Below are 18,188 nucleotides of genomic sequence, written 5' to 3'. Positions count from 1 at the left end.
CACTTCAACTATGAGAGACGGAATCTAAAACAAAAATCCAGAAAATCACATTGTATGATTTTTAAGTAATTAATTTGCATTTTATTGCATGACATAAGTATTTGATACATCAGAAAAGCAGAACTTAATATTTGGTACAGAAACCTTTGTTTGCAATTACAGAGATCATACGTTTCCTGTAGTTCTTGACTAGGTTTGCACACACTGCAGCAGGGATTTTGGCCCACTCCTCCCTACAGATCTTCTCCAGATCCTTCAGGTTTCGGGGCTGTCGCTGGGCAATACGGACTTTCAGCTCCCTCCAAAGATTTTCTATTGGGTTCAGGTCTGGAGACTGGCTAGGCCACTCCAGGACCTTGAGATGCTTCTTACGGAGCCACTCCTTAGTTGCCATGGCTGTGTGCTTCGTGTCGTTGTCATGCTGGAAGACCCAGCCACGACCCATCTTCAATGCTCTTACTGAGGGAAGGAGGTTGTTGGCCAAGATCTCGCGATACATGGCCCCATCCATCCTCCCCTCAATACGGTGCAGTCGTCCTGTCCCCTTTGCAGAAAAGCATCCCCAAAGAATGATGTTTCCACCTCCATGCTTCACGGTTGGGATGGTGTTCTTGGGGTTGTACTCATACTTCTTCTTCCTCCAAACACGGCGAGTGGAGTTAGACCAAAAAGCTCTATTTTTGTCTCATCAGACCACATGACCTTCTCCCATTCCTCCTCTGGATCATCCAGATGGTCATTGGCAAACTTCAGACAGGCCTGGACATGCACTGGCTTAAGCAGGGGGACCTTGCGTGCGCTGCAGGATTTTAATCCATGACGGCGTAGTGTGTTACTAATGGTTTTCTTTGAGACTGTGGTCCCAGCTCTCTTCAGGTCATTGACCAGGTCCTGCCGTGTAGTTCTGGGCTGATCCCTCACCTTCCTCATGATCATTGATGCCCCACGAGGTGAAATCTTGCATGGAGCCCCAGACCGAGGGTGATTGACCGTCATCTTGAACTTCTTCCATTTTCTAATAATTGCGCCAACAGTTGTTTCCTTCTCACCAAGCTGCTTGCCTATTGTCCTGTAGCCCATCCCAGCCTTGTGCAGGTCTACAATTTTATCCCTGATGTCCTTACACAGCTCTCTGGTCTTGGCCATTGTGGAGAGGTTGGAATCTGTTTGATTGAGTGTGTGGACAGGTGTCTTTTATACAGGTAACGAGTTCAAACAGGTGCAGTTAATACAGGTAATGAGTGGAGAACAGGAGGGCTTCTTAAAGAAAAACTAACAGGTCTGTGAGAGCCGGAATTCTTACTGGTTGGTAGGTGATCAAATACTTATGTCATGCAATAAAATGCAAATTAATTATTTAAAAATCATACAATGTGATTTTCTGGATTTTTGTTTGAGATTCCGTCTCTCACAGTTGAAGTGTACCTATGATAAAAATTACAGACCTCTACATGCTTTGTAAGTAGGAAAACCTGCAAAATCGGCAGTGTATCAAATACTTGTTCTCCCCACTGTAGGTGTGTGCTTTTCCAAATCATGCCCAATCAATTGCATTTACCACAGGTGGACTCCAATCAAACATCTCAAGGATGATCAATGGAAACAGGATACACCTGAGCTCAATTTCAAGACTCATAGCAAAAAGTCTAAATTGTTATTTAAATTAGTTTTTTTGTGTTTAAAAAAAATTGCTAGCATTAGCAAAAACAGTTTTTTTTATGTCATTATGGGGTGTTGTATGTAGATTGATGAGGAACATTTTTTATTTAATCAATTTTAGAATACGGCTCTAACGTAACAAGATTAAAAAGTGAAGGGGTCTGAATACTTTTCAAATGCACTGTATGTAGAGTACAGGCTGAATGACCTGTTCTGCTTGTGTGTCTCTTGCTCTGTCCTGTAGGTGCAATCCTGGGTCGCTCGGAGACACAGGAGTGCGTTTACTACAACTCTAGCTGGGAGAAGGAGCGAACCAACCGCAGTGGCATCGAGCCTTGCTACGGAGACAAGGACAAGAGGCTCCACTGCTTCGCCACCTGGAAAAACACCTCGGGAACCATCGAGATCGTCAAGCAGGGCTGCTGGCTGGACGATGTCAACTGCTATGACAGGTTAGGTAGTGTCTTATTCTGAGGCAAGATTGTAGACTCAGGGCTTAGTGGTTCTCTGTAGCTCAGTTAGTAGAGCATGGCGCCAGGATAGTGGGTTTGATTCCCGGGACCTCCGATACATGAAAATGTATGCACGAAAACAGTCACTTTGGATACGTGTTTACTAAATGGCATATATTCTTATTAAACTTAGGGCTAGTGTTTAAGTTTAAGGGTTGGTGGTCTGAAGCACTGTACTTCAGTCCTTTCTTCCAGATAGTGACTAACACTAGTGACTAACTATCTAATTGTGACTAACACAATTAGTTTAGGTCATACTGTCCTTTGTATGACGGTTGACTTAGTACATCTTTAAAGGCGCTGCATGGTGAATCCGACATCTGCATTGGCCGTGCAGAATGTACGGTGATATGGCCTCTGCAGACGTCAGGGCATTCATACTTATTGCGCTTCGCGAACCAGCGCAGAGCTGTTGTGAAGGAAGTTGTCAAGGAAGTGAGTTTTGTGTTTATGCAGGACCTCCCGCCCTCACCTACCGTCAACCAATCATGTCAATGCGGCGCTATACGGAGCCCTCCATATTGTTACGAAATTTGAGAGGCGCATGGCGATGCGGTACGGAGCTCAATTTGGCCTCTGCCTGCCTCCGGAGGCTCCGCTATTGCATCACACCCCTCCATACAGCGTCTCCGACCACATACCACATTTTCGGATCAAGCATAAATTAGCTTTTAGTATAGTGCATAAAGCTCTGCTTACGGCCTGTCTTTCATTTCTCATTTCTACTACAGCACTTGTCAGAGTGGTTGTCTCTCTTCCTGTAAAGATGTAGTTCTTCCTCCCCAGAGAGAGAAAGAGGTGGATCGGTTCAGTGGAGGGCTGCCAGCACTCAGCTCTCTACCTTTGTGACAGAGGTGTTCTCTTCTCTCTTCTTCTGTCTTTCTCTCTCTCTGCCGCAGTAGTGAATGTGTGGAGACGAAAGAGAGTCCGGACGTCTTCTTCTGCTGCTGCGAAGGCAACATGTGTAACGAGAAGTTCCTCTACAGCCCCGACACGCAGGCTGTCCAAAGTAAGTCATCGTGTAAGTTCACACACAGGAAGCTGATGTAATGTCACATCCTCCTCTGTCAGTTTTCCAGCCAAACACACAATCAGTCAGTAAGAATAACCCAAGAGGCACTGGGGCATATTCCCCAACAAACACTAGACACACAAGGTCTTCTACTTTACCAGGGCCCGTAGGTCTACTGCTTTAATTTGAAACTCTGTGTCCAGGCTGGCCACTGTCCTCCTCTCTATGGCGGCCAGTAGGGACCTGTCTGAGTCTAGGCCCAGTCAGAGTGTAGCAACTAGTGTCGTCCGTCAGGGCCACCAAGCCCAGCCCCAGACAACCTCAGTGTCACAGGAAGGGAAACCGCAGCAATAATGCAATCCAGCCGTGTCTGTGATGGCAGAGAACTGTGATGGCAGAGAACTGTGATGGCAGAGAACTGTGATGGCAGAGAACTGTGATGGCAGAGAACTGTGATGGCAGAGAACTGTGATGGCAGGGAACTGTGATGGCAGGGAACTGTGATGGCAGGGAACTGTGATGGCAGGGAACTGTGATGGCAGGGAACTGTGATGGCAGGGAACTGTGATGGCAGGGAACTGTGATGGCAGGGAACTGTGATGGCAGGGAACTGTGATGGCAGGGAACTGTGGCTGATCACATCAAATACTACATCTTTGTGATATGACAAGTGGGCGCACTGCACAGTAAGGCTTAGCTATTTGTTTTTTGGGTCACTTGGTGGTTTCGGTGGTTATTTTTGGCTGCTGGCTTAAGTTCTCATGAAATGCATTTCACTATTAATCTCACTATTTAGAGGATTTTGTTGAAGCGACCCAGATGTGTTGAGCTGTGTTGGAACTATTTTTAGAGTGTTGCACTACTAGTCTTCTGATACCATTGTGTATGGCGTGATGAAAACATGAGAGGAACAAAGCCCATTTGCAAACCTGTATTAAGGTGTATTCTCTCTCCCTCTCCATCTCCCTGCCTCCTCCTCACCAACCCCCTTCCCTCTCTTTCCACCATCCTCCCCATTCTCGCACCTTTATGTACCCCTTACCTCTCATTTTCTTCCCCCTCCTCCCCATTACCGCCCTCTCCCCCCGGTCCCCCGTCCACAGCGACCTCCAACCCGTTTACCCAGAAGCCTCAGCTGTTCAACACCCTGCTGTACTCTCTGGTGCCCATTATGGGCATCGCCGCCATCGTCCTCTTCTCCTTCTGGATGTACCGTCATCACAAGCTGGCATACCCGCCCGTCCTGGTGCCAACACAGGTAAGAGTGTGAGAGTGTGTGCGTGCGATGTCCAGAATAAACGGAAGACGTACTCCTCACTGCTTGGTATTTTAATCTTGATATAGGAGTGACTCACTAACATTTCCAAGGAAAACGGATGCCAAACAATGGATGGCAGGAGAGAACATTGAACCTGCTGATCTGAAGTGAACACATGTGATTAGCTGGAGAGTGACAGGAAGCCTAGCCCCGACTCGGACCGCGTGCGGCCGTGTGTGTGTGCGTGCAGTGTATGTGGGCACAGCCTGCCACTAATACTGTGAAATGTGTATCTGCTCAGCACTCAAGCCATTACTATGGCCCCACACACAGGCACACGACGGACACACACAAAGCTGTTGTTTGTTCACCCTGGTTAGGCTCACAGGATAGGGTTCTGTGCTCATAGGTCGGACAAGGGTTCGCTCACTCAAGTCTGCTCCTGTACAGCTCTTTGTAAACTGCCGTTCAATAAATACAAATGTCACCAGAACACTGCCACTGCCTTTCCTCCGCCTGTTGCCCTTTGCAGTGTGTTTGAGAGGGAGCCCACGATGCCGTGAAGTGTTTGGTTACTGCGTCATATACGGAACAGTGTGTCCTGACCCCACTCCTCCACCCCAGGGCCAGGCAGGCTCCCTGTGTTTGTCATCTATTTCTGGGGTGAGCTGGGACTATTCTGGCCTCCCTAACCCAGCACTACGTTGCCACGATGCCATGGAGGAGAGGGCACCCAGGGTGCGGTTTAGGCCTGAAAGGGAAAGTGAGGGGTAAAGCACAAACAAATAAATAATGCAGTCAGCCCCCCCTCCCCTCTCTCCCTCCCTCCTTTCCTCCCCTGGAGGCTGGCTCTAACCCTGGGCCCTTAAAGCATCCATGTTTAATCTATAACGCATCTCCTTTGAACAGAAGTGCTGATTGCCTTGCCTTGTGAGCAGCTGATCTGACACCGGACTAAACTCGCCCACTTCGACTCTTAATCTCTGCGTCATGTCTGATTTGTTACAACGAGCGCCCCTCCGTTTCATTTGCCCTACGTGGGTTTGTTTCAAGCTTTGCTGTAGCCAGACGAGCAGTCGTGACACACAGGTGAGGTGAGCCTGGAGAATGTACATTAAGAGCATCCGTGTATTTGTTATGAATACAACAATGGACTGCAGGAAATGCTAGGACACCGTTAGCCAGTGTCCTAGAGGTTGCCAGAGTCTGGCAGTAATACATGCATACACAGGCCCAGGGCTAGTTCTGGCAGGGACGTCATTTAGGACTGTCCTGCTTGGGCACAGCAGCCACTCTCCTAACTACTACTGTCTTACTGTATGGAACATGAGCTGAGGCCTCTCCATTATTAATGAGCCTTTTTAAAGGTAAACACTTACTGTGCTTTGTTAGAGTGAGAGTGAGCGAGAAGGGATTGGCAACCTTTCAAGGGTCACCACAATCACAATCGCGTCCATATCTTAATTTGAGCCAGTACGCTACAGCAGGAAAATAATCCTGCAGGAACAGGAAATTTGAATTTTTATGTGGATTATAATTAATGGACATTTTTGTAGGGGTTGATACACGTTTCATTAGGGCGAAACAAGTCCGACATTTCAAAGTGGAAATTTAAAAACTTTTAAAACCTTACAGGAAAGTTCTCCTGCAACAGGGTGATCAAATTAAGATCCTACATCTGTATGAAAACAGTTGAGTATAAAAAAAGCCTCAGGCTGAAAAGGAGATGGCTGCTCTATTAGTATTCTATACTTTTAACTAGCCTGCACTGAGTGTACAAAACATTAAGAATACATTCCTAATATTGAGTTGCACCTCCTCCCTTTTGCCCTCAGAACAGCTTCAATTCGTCAGGGCATGGACTACAAGGTGTCGAAAGCGTTCCACACGGATGCTGGCCCATGTTGACTCCAATGCTTCCCACAGTTGTCAAGTTGGCTGGATGTCCTTTGGGTGGTGAACCATTCTTGATACACACAGGAAACTGTTAAGCGTGAAAGACCCAGCAGTGTTGCAGTTGACACATCGGTACACCTGGCACCTACTACCAAACCCTGTTCAAAGCTTTAAAATCCTTCTTTAACCTGTCTCCTCCCCTTCATCTACACTGATTGGAGTGGATTTAACATGTGACATCAATAAGAGGTCATAGCTTTCACCTGGACTCACCTGGTTAGTCTATGTCATGGAAAGATGTTTCGTATATTCGCTTTCCTGCACAAACACATGGGCATCAGATGCTGCGGCGCCAGGCGATACTGTCCACATTTGTTATCGGGGCTCTATTTTTCATACGGCCATGAGAGGTCAGGGGAAGCTGGAATTGATTCAGTAGCTGACTACACACACAGGCCCACATCTTTCACACGCCAGACCCAGGAGGAGTGAGCGGGGCGAGAGAGAAGAAAAGGGAGGAGGCCCACAGCTTTCACATCACAGGCCCAGGAGTAAAGCTGGAGAGCGAGGGGAGAAACGGGGAGATATCTCTCTTACCGGAGTCATCTATCATCTGGGATGTGACTGCTGCTCCTTTATCTACCTCCATGTCACCCTCACTGAAAACAATCATTTCTTTTTGCCTCTTTTCTATCCTGTAACAAGCACGCCTTTCATATAATGATAGAGGTAAGATACGTTTAATTAAACTCCAACACTTTTCAATTTCAGTGGGTTTTGGTTGGGAGGGAGCTTGATAACTGGGCCCGTTTTGATTTCTGACTGCTTCCCGATTTTGTTTTATTTCTTTGGGATGGGTTTGTTTTATATGTGAGTCATCGTTGCTTTTATGGATCTTTTTAATCATATTTTTGCATGGACGTCATGCATTTTTTCATCCTTTGTAATGCAAAATACAGTAGAATCAACCAATGACCAAACAAAGTGCATGCATGAGTCAATGTACAAAATGCATTCTATGAGCATGGATGTCCACTTTGGATGATAATATTTTGCATTTTTTTGTCTGTTGCAATGCAACCAAGGGTAGCTAACTAAGATGCCGTGTGCCAACATGTAAATGAAAGAGGGGTTGGAATCCATTGAATACGGGAAGGTTGCCTCTGAAATGAAGCCTGTTTCTCTATATACTGTAGTACTTTTGCCCAGGGCTCATAGGATTCTGGTCAAAAGTAGTGTACTATGTAGGGAATAGTGTCATTTGGAACGCGGACCATTCTTGTGCTAATACATGGATGAAAGAGGCATTGGACCAATTTAAATACAAGTATGGCCTTTGATGTGGCGCTGGTCAACATTTTAGCCAACGTTTCGCAAACAAAGGACTACTGTTAACTTCCCAGCAGCATGTGATGCTTTCAATGTCATAAGTCAATTGCTGTAATTGAAGTAGCTGAGATGTGTGATTGTTTGAAGGCCTCATACATCAGGGTGGGTGGGTTTTGTGAAGATTACGTCAGATCTTTTTTTTTTTTTTTTTTTCTATGGTACAGTGTGGTGTGCTGACAAAGTGTAATGCACGCCATTCAGCCGCCCAACCACCTTGTGAACGGAGCCTGGGTCAGGTGACATGGTGACTGACTGGTCACTGTACACAGCCCAGATCATAACAATTCTAGGGAAAGAGATGCTGCTCCTGCTTTTGTAGTGCTTTACTTGAACTGTTTGCCACTTGAACTGTTTGCCACTGGTCTAGGGATGCATCCCAATTGGCACCCTATTCCCTAAATAGTGCACTATTTTTGACCAGAGCTCTCGTGGGCCCCAGTTAAAAGTAGTGCGTATATAGGGAATAGGGTGCCATTTGAGACTCATCCTAGGTCTTTAGACAGTCAGTGGATCTGATCAAATTGCCCTCACCTCCTTAGCAGGGTTACCTAGGGTTACCTCTTCCAAATTGTCCTGTGGTACAGCTGGTATCTATTGTGAATGCTCCTTAGCCTCCTTGGCTGTGTCATGGTTCCTGAGGACTTAGGATTTTAGAAACAAAACAGTCCTTCAATGCGATCACTCCTTGTCGCATGTGTCATTACATTGCTAGCCAAGGTATGCCTCCCAAATGACACCCTATCCCCTATAGTGTGCCCTACTTTTTAACCAGGGCCCATAGGACTCTGGTTAAAAGTAGTGCACTATATAGCGAATAGGGTGCCAATCGGGACTCACACCACGATTCATAACCCTCTTATCAAAACCAAGGACGGACCAGATCGTAAATCGGCCGTAAAATAAACAACACAATTGTTTTGTTTTTTTAGCTCCTTTATCAAAACATCATAAACGGGATGGAATTCTATTGAGGGCCATTTATTAGTGCCCAGGGGCGTCTCTCCATTAAACACAATACGGTTTTCAATCCTGCTTTTTACGACTCAGCATTCAAGCGTCTGATTAATTATTGAAACTATGGGGAGGAAAAGTCAGGCGTAAGCATGTAGGGCAGGCAGGCGTCTGGTGTGTTTACTGAAACCGTGGCCAATGTCAGCGCTGTTGCCTGGCTGGCTGTTGATGGCGGCGAGAGTCTGCCCCCACCTCCCCTCTCACCATTCCTCAGCTCTGCAGGGCGACAATAGCCGCCCCCCCCCCCGAACACCCCTCACTTGTTCATCTTTCCATCAATGGTTGCCATGCCCTCCAGTGGACATTGAACCAGCCACTACGTATTGTTCGGTTTTGGGGCTCCACATCGATGGTGACATCTTACTCTCTCTCTCTCTCTCGAAAGTCACACGTGGAAGTGATTAGTTTAATCCAGAGGACCAGCTGACTTGACCCATTTTATATTTGGAACACACACACACAATTTGGAACACTTGCTCCCTCTAGCACATTGTTGATTTGAAACTAACCCTGCCCTAAGCCATCACCAGAGGGAGAGGCTTGACCCATCCAGGCCACTCATATCAGGTTGCTCTTCATGCGATACAGTACCCAGATATAAATATGCTAAATACATGGCATTACTTCTGACAGCAGCTACTGCCACACCCTCCTTGTTTTCAACCCTGCCGGGTTGGCACCCCGTTGCTTATATAATGCACTACTTTTGACCAGAGCCATTATAGGCCTTGGTCAAAAGTAGTTGCGTCCCAAACGGCTCGCTATGTTCTCATCACCACAATCGAAGGCTAAAGGCGCCCTCCCCTCTCTGCATTACCTAGCTTCATCTAAGTCCCAGACCTCTCCTCTCTTCTGTCTCTTATTTACTCTACCTTTTATGCGGGAGGATTTGTAGAAGATACGCTTGGTCTTCAAATATTCCTATAATAACATGGAATGATCTAATTGAAAATGGATGTCAGTCCATTTCTTTGAAGAGACGGTAGGACTGACCGAGCTAATGCCCTGTGAAGGCCTTGAGATGTCTTTTGAGAAGACTCTGGGTGTGCCCCAAAAGGCACCCTATTCCCTATATACTGTAGTGTACTACTTTTGACCAGAGTCCTATGGGCCCTGATCAAAAGTAGTGCACTACATAGGGATGCATCCTCTATCACCGTTGCATTCAACTTATAACGTTTTAGTCATTTATCAGACAGTCTTACCCAGAGCGACTTACAGTAAGTAGTGAGTGCATATTTTAGTACTTGTCCCCTGTGGGAATCGAACCCATAACCTTGGCGTTGCAAGCGCCATGCTCTACCAACTGAGCCACACAGGACCACATAACTGAAGTAGAATACAACAATGCTCTCTCCTTGTCCTGGAATGATCCCTGCAGACAGTGTTTTAAACGGTCACACCACTCTAGCCTAACTAAGTCAGTTTTCCTTGATAGAAATCTTTCAGATGAATCTCATCAGGTTCTCATCACTGTCTTGTCTAGTCTGGACTCTTTTTAATAATGATCTGTCTTCCCAAGTGTGTGCCCAGCAATTACACAGCTTTTAGAGTTTAAAAATGCTGTTCCTGTTAGCGCAATGACGGATCTAATTAGATACAGTAAAAATTGTATCCGGTGTATCAGCATCAGGTGGGGACCGAATACTGTGAGGACGTGCACCTGTTCTCTCTCCGCTATTCTCAACTGAGAAGCAATGATGGAAATTAGAATTGGCATTTCAATTTACCTCCTGAATCAATTGACTGAACTGAAATGGAATTGAGCCCAACACCAAGTATGTAGCCCCAATGTCACACTAGTACAGAGCGTGTGAGTGTTTTCATTGATCCCAGTATCAACCTGCTGTCTATCTCCCTGTCTGCCCTCTGCTACAGGACCCACTGGGGCCACACACCCCTCCCTCTCCCATCATGGGGCAGAAGCCATTGCAGTTGATCGAGATCAAAGCCAGGGGGCGCTTCGGCTGTGTGTGGAAGGCTCAGCTCCTCAACGACTACGTGGCTGTCAAGGTCTTCCCCATTCAGGTATGAGTTGGATGTTGAGGTACGCTGTTGATATAAAAATGACTTTATATAGATAATTGATCGATTGAGGTTTAGCTCTGTTGTAGGAAGTTGGCTTGAGCCGCATGTTTTATGGGACTGAAGTGTCCCATGAACTACTATTAGTTATTGTGTTCAATTTGCGTCATATTTGTGCATCACACAAGGTGGAATAGCTAATATATGCCATTCAGCAGACGCTTTTATCCAAAGCAACTTAGTCATGTGCGCAAACATTTTCCGTATGGGCGGTCGCGGGAATCAAACCCACAATCCTGCCGTAGTAAGCGCCGTCCTCTACCAACTGAGCTACAGAGAACCTAACGTTGTGTTGTTGGTGTGTCGCCTGCAGGACAAGCTGTCATGGCAGAACGAGTATGAGATCTACAGCCTGACTGGGATGAAACACGAGAACCTGCTCCACTTTATCGGCGTGGAGAAGAGAGGCAACAACATGGACATAGACCTCTGGCTCATAACAGCCTATCACGACAACGTATGTATATAACTTGATTGTCCATTAAAATGTACATTTGTCTATTTCAGGGATCATGAACTGGAATCGGCTGCGGGACGATTTTTTCTTTATGTGCTAACATAATTGCAAAAGATAATAAAAGATAACAAAAAATAATAATTTCAAACCTTGCTTACATTTGTATACGATCACATATATCTCTCTATTATGCGTGGGAATACTTTGGAAGAGATTTCCAATATTAAAATCACTTGGAGCTGAAGAGACCACCCAAAAATAGTCTGACAACTTGGGGGGGATCAAATAAAATTGGCCTGCGGGTCGCAAATAAAATTGGCCTGCGTGTCGCCAGTTGGGGAACCCTGGTCTATTTGTTCTTAACCCCCAACCGACCAAACACCACAGGAGGTGGGTGGGAGGAGCTACAGGAGGACAGACTATTGTAACAACTGGAATGGAATAAATGGTTCCACATCAAACATATGGAAACCACTTGTTTGACTCCGTTCCATTAATGCCATTCCAGCCATTACAATAAACCTGTCCCCCTATAGCTCCACCCACCAGCCTCCTCTGCCACACATATACCAAGAGAATGGAAGCAGCACAGGGTCAGCCCCTGAAGCGGGTTTCCAATGACTGGCAACTACAGGTTGTCTGCCCTCCAGTGGTTGGACAGTGTTACTACAACTACTTTACCCCCTCCCATGTCACAGCTGTAGCAGGAGATGTCAAATTAACCAATGTCCTAATTTTCCTGCGCACAATCCTACAGGGTGAATAGAGAAAAGACGAGCACTAATTGTTTCCCCTTAGGGCTCTCTGACTGATTACCTGAAGGCCAACGTGGTGTCGTGGAACGAGCTGTGCCATATCTCCCGGACCTTGGCCCGTGGCCTGGCCTATCTCCACGAGGACATCCCTGGGCTGAAGGACGGACACAAGCCCGCCGTCGCACACAGGTGGGTAGGGTGTGGTATCCGCTGGCCTGGTCCTACCTTGAACCCCAAAAAAGTTATTGTTCTGGGGGGGGACGGGGGGACGACGACTCTCTCTCTTATCACTCTCTTTCTGGCTCCAACAGGGACATGAAGAGCAAGAACGTGCTTCTGAAGAACAACCTGACAGCCTGCATAGCGGACTTCGGCCTGGCCCTGAAGTTTGAAGCTGGGAAGTCAGCAGGAGACGCCCACGGCCAGGTAAAATAATGACGCTGGTTATTCTGATGCTGTATTAACCTGCAGAAAGAGCAGAATCTGTCAATACGTTATCCGCAAATGTAGTGATACTGTAGTTCACTTCAAAATCAAATACATTTTCAGACTTCAAACGCGGTGTAATATCCCACGATTGAGGTCCGTAAGAGGCGTGTAAATATCGGACAAACGTTGATTTCGGAGTGAACTATGACCTTAGGGCAGTGTGTTGTTGACATGAGACAGAGTGTAGCCTTGTGTTATGCTTCTCCAGGTGGGCACGAGGCGCTACATGGCCCCTGAGGTGCTGGAGGGGGCCATCAACTTCCAGAGAGACTCCTTCCTGAGGATAGACATGTACGCCATGGGGCTGGTGCTGTGGGAGCTGACCGCTCGCTGCACCGCTGCAGACGGTGAGAGAAAAATGTGTGTGTCCTCGTGTGTTTGCAATGGGTATGTTGACCTTGTGCGTCTCAGTAAGGATCAGTGACTCGGGGACACGGCTGACTGCTGACTCCATGTGGAGCTGACGGAAGTGACCAGAATACTTACAGTGCCGAATGTGATCCCAAAGGACTCGCCGTGTGTCTGTGTGTGTGGTTCCTTTGCTGGTGTGTGTGTGTGTTTTCTCTATTCTCATGCAGTGTGTTTGTTTTTGTTGCAGGTCCTGTGGATGAGTACACACTGCCCTTCGAGGAGGAGGTCGGCCAGCACCCGTCTCTAGAGGACATGCAGGAGGTGGTGGTCCACAAGAAGCTACGGCCCTGCCTCAGAGAGTGCTGGCAGAAACACATAGTGAGTGAAGACCAGTGGTGGAAAAAGTACTCAATTGCCATACTCGAGTAAAAGTAAAGATACCTTCATAGAAAATGACTCAAGTAAAAGTGAAAGTCACCCAGTAAAAACTGAGTAAAAGTCTAAATGTATTTGGTTTTAAATGTACTCAAAAGTAAATGGAATTGCTAAAATATACTTAAGTATTAAAAGTTTTTAAAAAATCACATTTTAAGCAAACCATTTTCCTGTCAAAATGTAACGAGTACTTTTGGGTGTCAGACAAAACGTATGGATTATGAAGTACATTATTTTATTTAAGAATGTATTCAAGTAAAAGTTGGCAAAAATATAAATGGTAAAGTACAGATACCACAAAAAACTACCTAAAGTAGTAGTTACGTATTTCAGTGGTACTCTGGGCAGAGCAAAATTCAGTTGGTGGTACAGTAACCGAAAAAGGTTGGAAACCAATGGGTTAGATCATAGAGCTAGCAACATCAGGGTTATGGGTTCAGTTCCTGCGTATGATAAAAGCTTCTGCTTAAATGACCATATATATATATTCTTATGCTTGTCCCAGGGCCTGGTGACGCTGTGTGAGACCATCGAGGAGTGCTGGGATCACGAGGCCGAGGCGAGGCTCTCGGCGGGCTGCGTGGAGGAACGCATCATCCAGATGCAACGCCAGACCAACATCATTGCCCCCGAGGAGATTGTCACCGTCGTCACCATGGTGACCAACGTGGACTTCCCTCCCAAAGAGTCCAGCCTATGAATGGACGGACATTGACTGGACGTGTCAAGTGGTGGACATGGAGCTATTTTGATTAGATGTTTTCAGGTATACATTGATCAACCAGAGTGGCCCGTACAGGATCATGAACTCTGGATGATCCCGGGTTAAACTCTGACCCCTGACCCCCTCAGATGGGCGTGGTGTGTTTTAGTGCTGTGCGCTACACTACTGCCATTCAGGAAATACCTGGCTGTGCCCACCAACACTGGTTTGGTTTCTACCCACTTCATAGTATCATGATGTGTTGGACTCAGTTGGACGCCCATAGCGAGCCTCAAACTGTAAAGAAGAATCCTTCAGAAGAACAACACTAGGTCGTAACGAACCCTGTGTTGGGCAAAAGGGATATTTTATATATGAAGAAAACACTAGGACCTCCTAACAGACTTCTGTTCTATTTTCTAAGAAAAAGAAGAGGAAGAGGATGGACTCTACGAGACGAACTCTCACGGCTCAGTAAAGAAAAAAGGGCAACTTGTTTTAAAATTCCTTTGCTGTTTTTCTTTCTGTGTTTGTATGATAATGACAATTGTAATGCCAATAAGAAACAGCTTCTGAATGTCACGTGTACTGCTGCTGTATATAATATCAAAACAATGGTAATCAAGGTTTATTTTAGGGGGGGATCCATTTCCAAGCATTACTACTTCGAAAGCAAAACCATAGACCTCCCTCAAGTCAACAAGGTATACCTCAGTTCCATCTTCATTACAACACTACAACCATAGAAATGGAACTACTATTGTTTCTAGTACTGTTAATTATATTTCTATGATTACAACAATCTCTCTCTAAACTATTCAGATGACGTCATTACTTTGGTATTATTGAACTGTATACTGTACAGCTGTGGCAGGTGAAAATATAATAATTATCACCACAGTTTTTAAAACTAGTTTGCCAAGAGATTTTTTTTTGTGCATTATTTTGTCCTTCCTTGCTGTTTTAATTAGTTTTTATTGGAAACATTTTAATCCTACATTTTAAGAGTATTTCAATAACCCCCTAAGTCATTGATTATTTTTATTTATTTTTTTACACTTCCTTATTTTTGCTTGCTGTGTCAACCGAGTATTTAATGATGTGAGCATGCCTTTTGGTTATCCTTTGGTATTATTTTTTTAAAAGCTCAGGAAGCTACTCTTCTGTCTCTTGACTCCCTAGTTATTACCCATCTTTATCTCCCAGACCCTAGCTACTTCTCGAGTCTCACCCTCATCCGTAGTTACTACCCTTATGTCTCTCCTGAGTCCCTAGCTACTACCCTTCTCGCTCTCGCAGTTCCTAGCTACTACCCTTCTGTCTCTCCAGTCCCTAACTACTACCCTTCTGCTTTGAGACGCGGGTGACCTTTCACACTGACTATCTCTTCCTGGTGTCATCTTAACCATAGCATTAAGACATCTCTACTTCTAGCCTCTCTATCATCTCAACTCGGTTGAGCCTTTAATCAGTGTGACAACATTACTACTGTAGACCCACCCTGGGCAAAACTAGGATGTCTCTCGTCGTCCTTCCGGAATTTGATTTGTGAATGTGTTCTGTATACCATTTCTAGCTTGTCGTATGAGCTCAGATTTGTCTTCTGGGTGACATTGACACGGATGATGATGATGATGCGTTCATCTTTGCGTTCTCTCTCTTCGCACCGAGTCAGTGTTTTAACTGGAGCTACAACAACGTTCAGGGATTCAATACTATGCTTTTCAGTAATTACTACATTATATGCAACTCGTGCAGAATGGTGCAAGTGCGTACATACTTGCATTGCTGCAGGAGCGACTTTCACACAACTGTAGCATTTTTTTAAACAGTTAATCTTGTCTATTGATCTTTTAATTATTTGCAGACCTGAGCTTTTGAGTATTAGACAGAGAGCAGGTGGGCCGGTGCCAAATCAAACGATTATTACTTTACCTCTATCTGAAAGACAGTGGAACGGACTTAGGGAAGGCCCAACTGCATTGCTAGATTGTGTCTGTACTCTCGGGGGTAAAGGCTGCAGTTGGCCAGTGGACTCGCAGCGGATGTAGGCTCTATCGCAATTTGTCTTTCCTTGGTTCCTCACATCCTGTCTCCTTGCCTAATATGGTTGAGGAGGAGGAGAGGGGATGTGAGGATTCAAGGACATTTTAATTGAGAAAGCCATAGAATGGTGGCCGTTACTGTGAATCCCCCCCTCCCTCCCTACACACTGGAACCCTGTAGCGCTCAGCAATACAACTAGCAAGCAAAGGTCATTGGAGGAAGAGTGGAAGGGGCACCAGTTTCCAAGCAGTTAGCGGTGAACCAACAATCAGATATATAATCACTACAGTACTACTGCATTATTTTGATTGTCGTATGTGCTTTTGAGAAAAAATAAATATGTAGCCATGATGTGATCCTCTGATTTTCTGGTATTTTGAGGGTATAATTTTGTTTACCTGATTTTATTTATTTTTTAAACCACAGCTACTTGTACAGAGCTGATTTCACTGTACAGACGTTTTAAACCCCAAACCACACTACAATCTTCTTAGTTGATCAGACCTTGGCCTTCTTGTGAGAGTTGATTTCTTTCAGATAAACGATAACATTTGACTTCAGATTGACTGGAATATTGAAATGCACATTATGTAAATAAACATGCCATTTTTAGATTGTAGATGATGGATATAGCATGAGGTTGTTTCTATTGTTTTTAGAATATATTACAAAGAAGCAAAAAGATCCCTGATGAATTCATTATTCCATATTAAGATTTTACCTGTTTATTTTGTATATCTGTTTTTAAATTGTATCAATTTATGACCCAAATGGCCCAAAACGGTCACTCTTCCTTCCCGAGATGAGACTAATTTCTTTCTAAGGTGGTCTGATGATAAATTCCCTCAAATGAAACCCTGTATCAATAGTTTTACCATTTTCACACTACTGCGGTGAGCCAAACTAAGCCGAACCGAGTCGGACTGGGGTGGCCTGGTTAAGCATCCACCATAGTTGCTGAAAATGACAATGTGATCGGAAAATATCAGAGCCAGCAAATTATGATTTGGGTTGGCTCAGTAGTGTGAAACCGGTCATTGTTTTAGCTCAGACCCCAGATGTTACGCTACAGCATTGAGATACCATTGCTACAATATTCCAGCAACAATGTTATCCCTTGTATGTGACCAGCAGACAGTGTTTTCTGTAACACACTTCCTCTCAAAACAACACTAAAGCTAAACCTAGGTTAGCTTCGGTTCTGTATTTGCTGATAGTCAAACGGTGTGACTTTGGCACAAATGACTGTTCTATTGGCTAGTGGACTTGCCAATAATTTTTATGCTTTGCAAGTTAATTAATAAACTTTTTCAGATGCCTGGTTGGAAGTGGATGTTAAATATTGTACAGAGAAATTGTATGCTATTGTCCCTAAAATAAAGTATAGTGACTGCTCATTGCTGATGTTGTCCATCTGAAATCTGAATTGTTTTTACCTAATAATGTTGGTGCTGAAAACAGACCACTAGATGGCAGCGTTTAGCATTGAATGGGTTTCATCTTCATGCATCGCTATAACAAGTATGGTTCATACACTGCTTGACTTTATTCAATAAGTAGAGCCAAATCATTCTATTTACACACAGGGAATATACACGTGGAAGAAACATTTTGATCAGGTCATTCATTGTCAGTCCGTGAGGGGATGGTTCGGGGTCCCATGTCTTTCAGTGGTTGTCCAAAACCAACCCTCCAACTGGACCCAATATTAAAGAATATTACCTTTGACAAGCATATCGACTCTCTTCAAACTGAAAGAAAACATTTCTTCAATATTGATGCAGATACCTTAAGAATTATCTATAGAAACCTTAGAAAAACCTATGATGGATAGTGTGCAGGCAAATTGTCTTCTACTGAGATGATGTCATGCGGACTCACCTTGATGACAACTTGCTTGTCAAAATGATGTATAGAATGGGATTTCCTCTGGAGGAACTTACACATGAAAGAAAATGTGTCATAAATGTCTGTGCAGTAATTCCCAGCAATAATATACCTGCTTTTGTGTAGCCTTCTGTTCATACATCCTTACCATTGTGAACCATTTGAAAGTTTAAAAGTTCTTCAAGTGTTTTATCGCAATTATCAGGCAAAGTTCATGAATGAACAGACCTGGGGGGGAAATCA

General features: G+C 44.8%; 1 protein-coding gene across 7 annotated transcripts in view; it reads left to right on the top strand.

Annotated features, from left to right (window-relative positions):
* Window positions 1-17,458, top strand: part of LOC139532137 (activin receptor type-2A) — a 51,832-nt gene extending 34,374 nt beyond the window's left edge. For 2 of the 7 annotated variants that reach the window (XM_071329336.1, XM_071329335.1), the window contains 11 exons: window positions 1,904-2,111; window positions 3,071-3,192; window positions 4,287-4,441; window positions 7,043-7,066; window positions 10,616-10,765; window positions 11,136-11,279; window positions 12,078-12,223; window positions 12,346-12,460; window positions 12,732-12,870; window positions 13,122-13,252; window positions 13,815-17,458. In XM_071329336.1, coding sequence (XP_071185437.1) covers window positions 1,904-2,111; window positions 3,071-3,192; window positions 4,287-4,441; window positions 7,043-7,066; window positions 10,616-10,765; window positions 11,136-11,279; window positions 12,078-12,223; window positions 12,346-12,460; window positions 12,732-12,870; window positions 13,122-13,252; window positions 13,815-14,009 — 1,529 coding nt within the window. In that variant the 3' untranslated portion in view covers window positions 14,010-17,458. The remainder of the gene's footprint in view (window positions 1-1,903; window positions 2,112-3,070; window positions 3,193-4,286; window positions 4,442-7,042; window positions 7,067-10,615; window positions 10,766-11,135; window positions 11,280-12,077; window positions 12,224-12,345; window positions 12,461-12,731; window positions 12,871-13,121; window positions 13,253-13,814) is intronic. The other 5 variants (XM_071329340.1, XM_071329337.1, XM_071329339.1 and 2 more) reach the window with 5 other exon arrangements.
* Window positions 17,459-18,188: the final 730 nt, after the last annotated feature.

Source organism: Salvelinus alpinus, chromosome 10 (genome assembly GCF_045679555.1).
Source record: "Salvelinus alpinus chromosome 10, SLU_Salpinus.1, whole genome shotgun sequence".
Classification (NCBI taxonomy): Eukaryota; Metazoa; Chordata; class Actinopteri; order Salmoniformes; family Salmonidae; genus Salvelinus; species Salvelinus alpinus.
This window is presented reverse-complemented; position numbering and strand designations above follow the sequence as displayed.